At 40.2% G+C, this 13,975-nt stretch overlaps 1 protein-coding gene across 1 annotated transcript in view; it reads right to left on the reverse strand.

Annotated features, from left to right (window-relative positions):
* psd2 (pleckstrin and Sec7 domain containing 2) overlaps nt 1-13,521 on the reverse strand; it is a 42,987-nt gene extending 29,466 nt beyond the window's left edge. The window contains exons 1-2 of the mRNA XM_008419836.3: nt 13,071-13,521; nt 1,147-1,617 (exon numbers count right to left, since the gene is read on the reverse strand). Of these exons, the coding sequence (XP_008418058.1) occupies nt 1,147-1,535 (389 nt within the window). The 5' untranslated portion in view covers nt 1,536-1,617; nt 13,071-13,521. The remainder of the gene's footprint in view (nt 1-1,146; nt 1,618-13,070) is intronic.
* Nucleotides 13,522-13,975: the final 454 nt, after the last annotated feature.

Genomic DNA, 13,975 nt, shown 5'->3' on the forward strand with positions numbered 1-13,975 from the left:
ATTCAAACTTTTTGGTTTTGTAAACCTTTTGAAGATAAAAGGCTAAAATGCATTTTTACAACTTCAATACTCAGATGAAATTTAAGCTGAATGCATCTGACCAGAACTGCACATAAAACAACACAAAAACATCTCAACTCTGTTTTGCCATCGGTGTGCTATCTTGTTTATTTCAAATGTATTCAACAAGAACCTCAACAAGTATAATTCCTATTTCACTTTTTTATCTACATATTCCTAATCTTTATTGTCTTTTGAAGATGACAAGACAAGTGGTTTTAAGCTGAGTCATTTTTTTATATTGTTTTCTCAACTGGCTGGAGCTTTTCTGTTAGAAACAGTGAGTGAAGCACTTCAGGTTAATAATGTGTGAGGAAAACACATAGACAACACCTCTTGAAGAAAAAATATTTCCAATAAAAAGATCAGCCACCAGAGAAACGGCAACATTAAAGGGGTGGAGTAATGTGTTTTCCAGGCACATAGTGCCATCTTATCAAGTAACTATGTTACCTTCAGTTGTTATAAAAAATTATATATATATATATATATATATATATATATCACACATGTCTCTATAAAAAGAAATTTCACTTTGTAATTTAGCACCTTAAAATTGGGCTTCTGTCTCTTTAAGAAGCTGCCTATCTCTCTGAAACTCAGTCTTCAGGAAGTCAAGACAACATGGCTCCTCTATGAACACTTTAACAAAGTTTTTAAGAAGTAGCTCGGCTAATGAGCTCAACGGATGCGCTATTCCATCAGGTGTTTGCTAATTGCTGCTATCTAGTCTGAAGGAGTTGAGTGGGAGAACAGCAGGGTGAAGCTGCTCTGTGAGGTGGAAGCTCAGTTTGGAAACCGCCTCAAAGGCGGAGCTAGATCCACCCAGGAGTTTTGCACAGCTGAATGGTTGCCATGGAGATTAAATGATTTCTCAAACGCACATGAAATAATCAAAGCAATACTCCAGGTACGTTTTAGATTAGGGAATAACATTATAAGATGATGCAAAGCTAAAAAAAAGCTGATTTTACACCATACTGACCCTTTAAATACTTCACACATTACAAGTGCTTGCTAATAAACTCTAAACATTTAACAAAAATCCACATTGTTTATAAAACACACATGGTTTCATTCACTGACCATTCAGTCGGTTGAGGTTTAGTTCCCTCCATCTCTGCAGATAGCTGCATGTCTTCATTGTCCCTTTTTTCTTCTTCTTCTCTTTTGCTCTGATGATGCTTTTCTTCAGCTGAACCTTCCTCCTCCTTATTTAACTCCTCTTCCTCTCCCTCATCTCTTCCCTCTGCCCTCCCCTCTCCCTCACTTTTTGCCTCCTCCTCCTCTCTTCCTATGCTCTCCTCTTCTTGTTGCCTCTCCTCTGTGCTGTCTCTCTCCGCGGCCTCTGGCCTGTCCTCCGCTGCCTCGCTGTGCGTTTCCGCAGGAGGGTCGGTTGTGGTTGCGGTCGTGTCGGGCTCCGACGTGTTCTCAGGTGGGGTGGGAGAGGGCAGAGCCTGCCCCTCCTGGGTCATGGTGCCCTTCTCAGAGCGGCGCAGCAGTCCACTCTGGCTGCAGATAAAGACCAGTGCTGCAAATCAGCAGCCAGGGAGGCAGCTGGAGCAGAAGAGGAAAGAGAGGAGAGAGACGTTAGCTGCACTGAACAGAAACACATGAATAAACTACATGTGGCTGTTCGGAGGTGATCCATGGAGATAAAGAAAGCCATTAAGTTTTTTACAAGAAAAAGAAAGTTTTGAAACTGGAAAAATATTTGAAAGTCCAAAAAACTATTTGAAAGTGAAAAAAAAGTTTTGAAACTGAAAAATGAAGGTCTGAAGATGAAAAAAATATTTGAAAATGAAAAAAATGAAACTGAGAACAAAGATTTGAAACTGAAAAAATGTTTGAAACAAAAAAATTAAGTAGTTTTAAATAAAAATTTTAAACTTAAAAAAAAATGTTTTGAAACTAAAAAACAAATGCGAAAATGAAAAAAATATGTCCAAAAATACCTTTCAGATTCAAGTCTTTTTTTTATCTTGAACAAACTTTATGGCTCCAATTTAGCTCCATAATGATCACAGTGGTTTAACACGTTTAGAAAAATATTTCTGCATAAAATGCACTCAAATATTGTTGAGTTTTTTATGTAACAGACCAACATAAAGTAGTAGATTATTGTGAAGTGGAGGGAAAACTAAAAATGCTTTTCACATTTTCTTTGACAAATAAAAACCTGTCAAAAGCAGAATCCATTTATATTCAAACACCTTCAGGCGACACTTTGTAGAACAACATTTCCCTGCAGTCGCAGATGAAAGTCTTTTGAGGCATCTGTCTACCAGCTTTGTACATTCAGACACTGAATGCTTCCTATTCGTCTTTGGAAAACAGCTCAAGCTCCCATCAGACACGATGGAGAGCGTCTGTGAACATCGACTTGCATCTCCTGTAACAGCCTGGATTTAAGGCTGGACTTTGGCAGAAACATAAAATGTGTCTTACACAATTGCCTTTTTTTTAAAAATGGGAGCTAACATCCTAAATTGTTGTCTGAACCCTTGCAGTTAACATTTGACCAGAGGTGCAACGACTGCAGATTTCTGGCTGATCACTGATTTTTAAAAGGTCTGACCTTCTACATCCGATTTCAGAAAGTGTCGGGTGGGGGTGGGGGGGGGGGATGTCTGAAAAGTTGTTAAATACAGCGACAAAGTTGCTAAAAGTTGGCAAGACTGGGATGATTGTTAAAATTTAGCGATGCGCCGATCCACTTTTTTCACTTCCAATACTGATATCTGAGGTTTAGTATCGGCCGATATCAATACAATACAGAAAAACAGCTGAATTTACTGCAAACATTTCTTTTTTGTTTTACCCACAGCCATAAATATACTAAATTACAAATTTATTTGATAACTCTGATGGGCACTCTTTTAATAGACAGTAAATTGCAACAATAACTTGCTAGAGATTGAAAGTACCAGTCCGTACGGATAAATGGGCAAATATATTTACTCACAGGACATTTAAAGAACTGCGTACAATTAAAATAAGCAAAAATATCCAAGCAGAGATTTGAAACTTGGGTCATAAAGGGTTAATTTGTTCAGTTTATAACATAGAATTAAACTCAAAAGATCTAAATAACCGTCACAGATACCTGATCTAGATTTTGTATCTGTATCGGGTTGATTTCTCCTACATTTGATATTATTTTTGGTATTTAGCATGTTTCTAAAAATGAACATGTTGTGAAGATAAAAGTGAAGTTAAACTTCTTTTGGATGTTTTTTTATTTCTGTGACGGTAGAAACAAAGAACATCCCGTCTTAACTTTGACTGAACAGTGTGTTTGTAATTACAACACTCCGCTGACAGACTGAAGTAGAGCCGCGAAGCAACTCTATCTGCCTGATCCTCTCTCATCTCTGCTGACTCATCTGCAGCGAGGGACTCAGCAGAACTGCAGTAAAATATTTACTGCCACTCCGAGCCTTTTTTTTTTCTGGCTGCATGCAGACGCAGGTAGGGATCTAGTACGTCTGGAACAAACTCTCCCAAACTGCCAACAAATCGCCGAGGCCTCTCAGGAGCATTTCTAGCATTTCCGAGTCCAAAACATGCAGCGGCGGGATACGCAGGGGCTCGGATGATGTGAACCGGTTTCGCTTCTCTGATGCTGCGAACGCTTTGAATGCGAGGTCGCTAGGGGCTTCCCCTGCCCCCACCCGCTAAATGTTTCATCAGAGTTGCAAAGTGACGATGCAAATTATGCAGAAGCCTGGAATAATTTAACAAATCGGTTCCCTCATTTCGAGCTCCCGGTTAAGAGCGGAACGTTTCGCTTTCTCAGGCGCCACGCCGATGAGAAAACACGGATGAGATACAGAATAAAGATATCACACTTACAAGCTTTTATGTCTTGCTAATGTGTCCTCTAATCCTCCTCTCTCAAAGTGATGCTGCTCTGATCTCAAAGGACACTCTGGCAGATTGCTCAAACAAATTCTTCCTGAATCCATAATCAGCGATTAGCCTCCTCCTTTTATTTATTTATTTATTTTGCAACCAGATGCTTTTAGTGGACGCCATCTGCACAAGCGTCACTCGTTTTCAAGTCATACTCTGCCGTTCCTAACTGCATTTTCACGCAGTGAGAAAAGTTCCTCTCAGCGTAATGAGTCTAAAAGTGTCTCTGGCACTAAATCATTCATGGATTAGTATCTTCTGACTGTCTTCAAAAGCTGCATTAGGATGAGCTCGGCATAATCCCAGACTCAGGTACTCAGTTTTCGAAATACGTCCCCAACTTGACTTCACTGCATGTGAGCCAGGGCTGGGCATTTATCGTATTGCTTATCATTTATCGTGATATCGTGATTTCTAGGATTTTGATTTATTGATTGTCCATTGACTGTTGGGTTTGATAGATTTACTGTTTTCTCCACTATTTATTCAATGAAAGCACCAATGAATGCCAATAAATGTATAGTGATATAAATCACACTTCTTTATGTGGCTGGTGTCTTTAAGAAGCTCATCACAAATGGGAATGTTTTTCAACAGCAGTGTTTGTGTTTGTGGGGCTATAATTTCTGTCATACACAGTTACCTAAAAAAGATGTAATAAATAGTACTTATTGTCACTTTTATTGTTATTGCAATAGAGAGGCAAAATATTGCGATAAAACTTCAAGTCCATATCGCCAGGGCCTAATATGAACCACTTCTAGCCAAACATCAGCAACCTGAATCCATTTCTGCTGATTTTCATGGAGGAGTATTAAAATGCAGTCAAATGGACTCCCAGATATGCACAAGTGGAGCAGTGACACGTCGCCATAAATGGAAACAGTGAACCGGTTATGAAACCAGACACGGTAAGTGGGAATTCTCCGTCTCCGTCTCTCTCCCCCTCTTTTGAGTCTCCTGCGTCCTGTTTTCCTCCCACTCTGCCCTCTTCATCTGTTTCACATTAGGTTTGCTGCTATCTCACACAGCCTAACTCCGCTTTTTCTCATCTCCATCTCAGCCTCTCATTTAGCTCTAATTGAGCTAAATGGGACTTATCCGACCGAGTGGAAAAAAAAGAAAACGAGAGAGAGAGAAAAGGCTGTGGAAGTGAGAGGAAGTACAAATCTGGCTGCAGAAATGAGAGAGAGAGCGCAGATGTGCGCAGGCATCCCGCATGGACGGAAGTAGAAAACACAGCCAGAGATGGTGAGGAGTGTGTGTGTGTGTGTGTGTGTGTGTGCGTGTGTGTGTGTGTGTGTGTGTGTGTGTGTGTGGGTGTGTGTGTGTGTGCGTGTGGGGGTGTGTGTGTGTGTCTGCATCTTTGTGTTCCAGACAGGAAGGACTTTGCGCCTTCTACTTTTGTCAGCCAAACGCCAAGGCTCTTAAGCCTTATCAATTTCCTTTAATTGGAATCGGACCAGCAGCCAATCATGTGGACAACACACAACACATAAAACCCGCTGCAGCACAAAGGGCCAAACTGCCATCAATTTAGTTTTTCCTGAAACAGAAACACAGAGAGAGAGAGAGGTACACACACTACTCCAAGAATAGAGCCACACACACACACACACACACACACACACACACACACACACACACACACACACACACACACACACACACACACGGTGCTCTAATTTATTGATCTGTGAGACGGCGTGCCGCAGTCCGCTGAGAATCCCCCGCTGATGAGCATGACTGGTCTCTACAGGCAGCAGCAGAAAGGCAACGCTACAGAAGTAATGAAACTGGAAGCTTTTGGAAACCAGAGCAGCTCGGGGGAAAATCTCAGAGCTCATCTGGAAGAGTTGCAGAGTTTATTTAATTTAATGTCGATTTAGGCACGACGGCCATTAAAAAGCAAGACAAAAGAAAAGAAAACTAAACATTGAGGAGCAAATCGCCCTCTCATCACAAAAAGATATGGAAGTGTTCAAATATTTAGACTAAAGTAAAATAAGATTGGTCATTTTGATTTGGACAAAACATAAGACGGTCTTATTGTTTATGGTGCATGAAAAAAAAACATGTTTCGGCCATTTTGTACCATAACAACCAGGTGGACCATCTCACACCTACTTTAATTAATCTCCCATCTAAAGTAACTTTCTGTACTTTAGAAAGTAACGTAATTAGGGGATTATGAACCCTAATTAATCTAAAATGAATAGAAATGCAGCGTAACGCAAAGTTTTCAGATAATAACCCAGAATTTAGTCAAATTTTACGCAGGGTTTGATGATATTTATGGAAATACTTAAAAACAACAAGCGATTAATTAATCACATGATAAATTAAAATCAGCTGATAATTTCCTTTCTTCTGATTAATATTTTTTGTAAGAGAATTTTGCTTACAGAGACATCACAACACAATTTAATTATGGTTTCTGTTGTGTGTGTGGTCTTCATTTCCATTTCATTTATTGTTTTTGGTTGTTGTTTTTATTTTGAACATTTAAAATATATTTCAGTTCCAGTATTAAATATTCTTTATAAAATTAAACTTTATTAGTCTCTGAGAGAGCAAACTCACATTATTAGGCTATTACCAATACAGGATTTGAAATTGTTCTTGAAACAACAATATTGTCATTTACTGCAATAATTTCTGGGACAATTTTGTTATCAACAATAACAAAAAATAAACTCCTACACCATTGTTTAAGTACACAATTATGTGACTGGAACGGGTAGAAAATGAAAGTAGAAAGAGAATAAATGATATTGACAATATCAGGGAACCAATTAATGAGAAAAAGGGTCAAAGTGATCCAGAGTCTAACAAAGCTAACATTATGGGTGGATTTAAATAAGAAATAATTCAACATGTTTTCAACTTCGTCCAAAATATAAGATCCATTCAGTGGTCCAGTGGTCACAGCTCTTCTAAAATCACAAACCAGTTCTGTGTTTCATTTGTTGAAAATGGTAAATATTTCACTATTTACTGTTTTGCTAAACTAGTTTTCAAATCTTCTAGTCATCACCACAAGACATGATTTCTATTAAAAGTGTTAGCATTTTTTTTTAAATGTGCAGGTTGGTGAATTGTGTAGAACCAAAGGGAGACAGTAATAGTTGTATGCTGACTGAACAGGGTTGAAATACTGATTGTGAATTTAAAATATCTAGTAATACCTAACTGCTCAATATATTGACTTCCAATCGGACATCTCAATATCTGTATGTGTGCAATAAGGAATCCATTGGACACCAAGTAGGCTCTAATATCTCTAAATACCATTCATTCACTTATTATTTGGACATTTGGATGGACTTTCACTACCTTTAACCCAGTTGTGATGTACGATGTAACTAAGATGCTAGAAGTCATAATGAGGTCAGCATGATGTGCAGAACACAGTTTGTTGAAGGGTTGAGTTTGTAAGCAGGTGGCCAGCAGCACCACAGGGCACCACACTCTCAAGACACAGCAATTCTGAATCTAGATCAGATTTCACCAATAAAACTGGTGTGTAATTTTAATTGGAGCTGAACAGAGGACGTGGATCCAGTTGAACGAATGAACCCATTCCTTATAAAAAGTCACTACATAACGAGATGATGCCACGGGAAAAACAGATGCTGCTGATGAAAATCACACTACTGCATGATTACGAAGTGCGATTCCTGGAAATGCAACAATACTCAGTCTAATGAGGGTAACTCCAAAAAGAAATCCTACCATTCCCAAATGAAAAACACACGATAAAAGACCATCTTCTGTGTAACTGTTCAGGAATTTTCCACTTAATATTTATTACACCAGTAAAAAAAACCCAGAGTTTATAGTGCCTTTAAGCAGGGCACTATGGGGAGTACGCTGCAGTCAGATGTTACTGGCTGTCAGGTGATGTAGTGGATGGGGATTATCCTGGATTCCCAGAGAGTTTAGCAAATGATCAAACAGGATAAAATCCCGAAGCAGCAAATTTGGCACAATACAATGTTACAGCAAATTACAGTCTAAACATGGTGTTGGAGAAAATCATGTTTTGCTCTATAAAGACTTAATCTCCTTAATCCTTAATCTTTATCTATCTATCTATCTATCTATCTATCTATCTATCTATCTATCTATCTATCTATCTATCTATCTATCTATCTATCTATCTATCTATCTATCTATCTATCTATCTATCTATCTATCTATCTATCTATCTATCTATCTATCTATCTATCTATCTATCTATCTATCTATCTATCTATCTATCTATCTATCTATCTATCTATTCTAGTTTTACTAAACATCATCGTAGTATCTCTTCATGGGTTGAAGTGTTCGCCACCAATTGACCACATTCAACCTGTCTGACCTCATTACATTCAGAGTGCTGCCCAGTCAGTCAAAACACAAACGTTTGCGTGTAGCTCTTTTGTTTCTGCTGCGTGGCTCACTGAGTTTCTTTCTAAAAGGCAGCAAAAACAAAAGGTGCGATGAACACTGCGCCGGTGCTTCGGTGCACTCACCAACATCGAGATGATTTTATTTTGTTTTTTATTTTAATTTTTTTTAAACATATTTCATGGCCAACAAACAGAAAAGAATGAAAAGTGGCTAATACCACATGGTTTTGGTGGGGAAATTAAAAATGTAGGCAACCACAGCGAACGTCTATCGGGTCAAGTGTTGCCACTAATATCACAACAGCCACTGTAAACCCAAAGACCCACCAGGATGACTCTCTAAATACTTTCTATAAAGAAGTAATTAGCTGTCAAAATTTATTTATGAAGCTGCCAGGTGAAATGATTGGTAATATAAGCTCTGCATACAAAGACACCAAATCAAAACCTCCAATGTGCTTCCCTTTTTGTATCCCTCCACAGTGGCTAACTAGATTATTCATACCCCTTTGAGTTTTTCGCACTTTGTCGTGTTACAGCTAAAAATGATGTATTCTGTGGTTTTTTTTTGGTACCAAAATAGAGGGAGGAAAAAGATACATAGGTTTCCAAATTTCTAACAAGAAAAATCTGACAGCTGTGTGGTATTCATTTCTATCCAACTCCTCTGAGTTAATAAGACCTTGAAGAAACACATTTCACTGCAGTCGCAGCTGCGAGTCTTTTGGGGTAAGCCTCTACCAGCTTTGTACATCGAGACACAGACATTTAGCTCAAGACTGGGACCGCAGGACAACAGGAAAACATGCGATGTGGCATAATATCAGTGAAAGTCGCATTATTATCAGCTGCAGGTGAATAGAGTCTTTCAGTTTCAATCCATCATCCATTTTAGGATGATGGATTGAGCCAAGCTCTGTGAGACATTGTTTTGTATACATAAACTTGCCTTAAACGTCTACAGAACTTTCTCCCTGGGCTGTCTGCTGTGTTCCTTGGTCTTCATTTTGCAGTTTGTTCTCTAATGTTCCCTAAAATACCTCTGAGGACTTAACAGAACAATTGGATCTATGATTAGATTCAATTACAGAAAAAGAGCGCTGTTATATGGCTGCTATAATTATTTTCTCAACTTTAATTAGAAAAAAGAACAGCAGATGTAAGTACTTAATTTTTCAAAAGAAAAGCTCTCTTTATGTCACAAAAGGTACAGATTGTTACTGTTCAATAATCTGTGCTTGTATGCATAATCTAACAGGATATATCTGGATATTCAACTGGTTTCTTTATGTTTTGGTTTGAGGTTCTTAGCTATTATGGATGAAACTTCACCGTTTTTCAATCTGAGTTAAAAATAAACTTGTGTTGGTTTAAAACTTTTTCACGTTACTACTATCAATCTTACAAAGCTGTTCAAACCAACTGGCTGTCAAAATTGGAGGGCAGAGTTAAGAACTGCACCACCAGGTGTTTCTTAAGCAGCACCAGGTGGTTAATTATTGTTTGGTGGCAAAACTTATTAAACACCAGGTGGCGCTTTTTCAGGGCCATTTATTAGTCATGTAGTGGCTCTAATTACATGCCAGGTGGCGCTTTTGAGAGCATTTATTAGGACATTTAGGTGATGGTGAAAAACAAGCAATCTCCAAAATGGTTTCCCGTAAACATCTCATCTCAAGTTGCTGCTGTATATAAATGCAAGCTACGCTTTTTAGATATTTGTTTGTAAAAAAATAAAATAAAATAGAGATATGAAAACTCTGTATCATTTTCCTCTCACTTGACAGGTACGCTCAACTTTCTGATAGTCTTACACATAATTTTTCACTGAATAAATTGACTCCCACTCATCTTTCATTGATTCCTATAGCCTAACTCTGACCCTAACCCCACACCTAACTGCTAACTCCAAAACAGCACACAAGGAGCAGCAGGTCTTCGTAATGTAGTACTCGTTGGAAAAATGGGCCGAACAAAATGAGAAATGCTAAAAAAAAAACACACACACATCTGTATTTCTACTCACATGAGGCATTTGAATTGACTTCCATTCATTTATTTAACTGTATATTTGCCTTAACCAAACTTCAATTCCAAGACCCATCGATCTTCGGCCATCGATCTTCGGATGGTTGGTCTATATAGGCAACATAAACGAGTACACACCCACACAGAGTGCAGATATAGAGTCACCTTTAGAAATGCTGGTGCAGGTGCAGAGGGGAAGTAAAGCATTTCATCATTTCCTACTTGTGAGCCTGAGACAGGAAAACAAGGAGCAATGAACTTGGATACAATCCAGGGTGTTTTCCTATAGTCTGTGTCTGCTTAACCGGCCAGACAGCACCAGCACACCGCCTCCGTCTGACTCTGCAAGCCTATTGGAGCGTTAACAGTCGCCCAGCTCCACCCCAATGTGTCACTTCCAGGCCATCAAGGTCAACTGTCCATTTGCATTTTGTCTCTTTCGTTGCTTGTATCTGAATACATAAAAACACAAATACAAAGTTTTGGACTTCTGCTGTGTATTCTTTCAAATTTCTTATTACATGAACATGGAAAAGTGTAACGGTACAATTTGGCAGGTAAGTGGTTTAATTTTATCTAATTTTTGGAATATCAGTATTAGAATAAAAAAAAGAAATTACTTGAAAAAAACTAAGTATCTAAATATTTCTGTAGTATTGATGCTATTTCAGTAGTTTTGATATTCTTCTGCTTAATCCAGGATCAAGTTGGAGTAGCAACAGCCTAAGTAGAGCGACCCAGACTTCTCTCTCCCAAGCCACTTGGACCCAACTCCTCTTGGGGCATCCCAAGGCATTCCCAGACCAGCCGAGTAACATTGTCCCTCCCTCCCTGGGTCTTTCCCTAGGTCTCCTCCCAGTGGGACGTGCCAGGAGGTGTCACCAGAGAGGTGTCCATGAGGCATCCCAACCAGATGCCAGAGCCACTTTAACTGGCTCCTCTTGACATGGAGAAGCAACGGCTCTTCTCCATGATGGAGCTTCTCATTCTATCTAAGGAAGAGCCCAGACACCACCCACTTGTACCTGTGACATCAGTCTTTTGGTCACTACCCAGAACTCGTGACCATAGATGAGAGTAGACATGAGGATTGACTACAGCGCTCACTTCACTGCAGACACCACGCCAATCCAACTACCGATCTCCAGCTCCGTTCTTCCCTCATTCATGAACAAGATCCCAAGATACTTGGGGAAGGACCTCTACCCTTCGACGACTCAAGACCCTGGAGTTGCTGATTCTCATCCCAGCCACTTCACATTTGGCTGCGAACCGCTCCAGTGAAAACTGGAGACCCTGGTTTCATGAAGCCAACAGAACTGTTTCCTGCACAAAGCAGAAGGTGTTAAATAATGAACTTAATTTCCATTCAGATTCAAACAAGGATGAACTGAGAGGAACAACTCAAACCCAGCATGGGTCCCGGGACCTGACTAGTCCATAGCTACAATATTAGGGGTTGGCATTTATCGTATCATTTACTGTGATAAATTTCTTGTGATTATAAGAATCTTGATTCATTATTGTCACAATAAATTCTAATTAATGAAGTATTTTTTTATTTAAACTGTCCTTACTGTCGTAGCAGAAAGTGTTGCTATTTTCTCCACTGTTCATTCAATGAGACCATAAACAACTACCAGTAAATTAGAACATATGCCTAAATACAGTTACTGTGAGCAGTTTAGTGATATAAATCATGTCTTTATGTGACTGGAGTTCTAAAGCAGCATACTATACATGTATGGGAATGTCTTTCAAGAGCAGTATAGCATATGTGGGGATATTACTGCTGTGTCATGCAGTCACATTGATACAGTTACCTAAAAAATAAGTAATAAGCAGCTCCCTTTTATCATTATCACAACAGAACCACAAAATATTGTGACACTTGAAGTCCACCTTTATTCTAAATCCAGGTCTGGGTTTGCGAAGTAATCAGTGTTGTTTTTAGCCCAGTAGTTTGTAGAGTGCATTCGCCAAAGATTTTTAAACATGTTCCTAAATACACGGTCTTAAACAAACACGAACAGGACTGGGGTCATTATCCTACTCTCTCGCCTGTCTCTCTCCCAGTATGTGTCCCCGTATGTGTGTGTGTGGGAGAGAGAAAGGGAGACCACAGCGCTAGACAGCCATGTTCTCCCAGCCTCCTCGAGCCAGTAACCATGACAACGGGATGGCTGGGAGACACTGTTAAAGCTCAATTGAGGCCGGTGTCTATCCTCTAAAATAGACCTTGGTCGTGTTTCAAGAGCGACTTGTCCTCCTAAAAGCGGAGAGGAAACGCTTTTCTTCCCCTTCTTCTCTTCTCCAGGGGGGTACGGAGTGGGAGAAAGCACACATTCACACACACCTCGATAAAAAAATAAAAAAAATAGAAAAAAAGAAGAAAAAAATCCCACGGCCCGGGCGGTGCGTATCTTCCAGGCTACATTTCATTAGCTCCAAACATTGCTGTCCTTTTAGAGAGTAGGCTGAAAGCTGCTGCTGTGTTTGGTAAGAGAAAAGGAAACGCAGGGATGCCAAACCCCGAGTCTCCATGAAGAGTTTTTAGAGGGTGTGGGGCGTTTAAAATAAAACAGGCTACATCCTAAACAACCGGTTAATAGAGACACGGAGAGCCGACATGGCTGCTGTAGCTTCAACTGATAAACTATCCTCACTCACCGGGAAAACGCGTCCTGTCAGGAACTGGAAATGAGAGACTCCTCGTCTGCTTCTTTACATGCACACCGGGTAATAACTCTGACAGACGGGCTCTTTTTCCTCCGCTCGGCCCCCTCCTCCTCCTCCTCCTCCCCCTTCTCGTTCACGTCCGCCGCCGAATGACCGACGCTCGTGGTGTGAGTCTCGCGCCTCCGCTCCGGCTGGCTGGCAGGCAGGCGGGGGCACGCGGGCGGTCCGGGCGGCGGAGCGCGGCTCCTCGGCGGACCGATGAATGGCTACAGGAACGTCCTCCCCGTCCCGTCCTCTCCGCGGAGCCTCGGTGTGTTTGAGTGGCAGCTCGGAAAATGGAAACGTGCTCCACGGAGAGCTCGGGAGCACCGTCACTCCTCCCGTGGTCAGAGAGCGGAGTGAACGGGACGCGTTTAGAGGGGCAGATTAGCACCCCACCATCAGTTGTGTTTACACACGTGTCTGCCTGTCCTCTGTCACTCCGTGATCAAATCTGAGATTTTCACACATCGCCCGAGGACCGTGAAATCGTGAAAGTGTTTCTCCTTGTCCTCTGATGGATTAAAGTAATTTTCTTCAACAGATTTTGACACATTAAGAAAGAAAAAAATATTAACTGGCGTTTTTTTTTTTTTTTTGGAACAAAACAATGAAGGAAAAAAAAGATTAACATTCAGATGATTTACTGGCAGTAATCTAGCGCTGTCCAAGGTCTAAAGTCCTGCAGCTGTCATGTTCTGGATGTTGCATTGGTCATGCTGGAGTTGGTTTGAACAGGAATTGTATGTCTGTGAAGGAAAACATGACCTTTGCAACTGTTGATAAAGCCTGCAGGACTCATTTTTAGCTTTGTATCTTGACGTGAATGACCCCGTAAAGATGTGACATACTTAAAA

The sequence above is a fragment of the Poecilia reticulata genome, chromosome 10 (genome assembly GCF_904066995.2).
Source record: "Poecilia reticulata chromosome 10, P_reticulata-male-v2, whole genome shotgun sequence".
Lineage (NCBI taxonomy): Eukaryota > Metazoa > Chordata > Actinopteri > Cyprinodontiformes > Poeciliidae > Poecilia > Poecilia reticulata.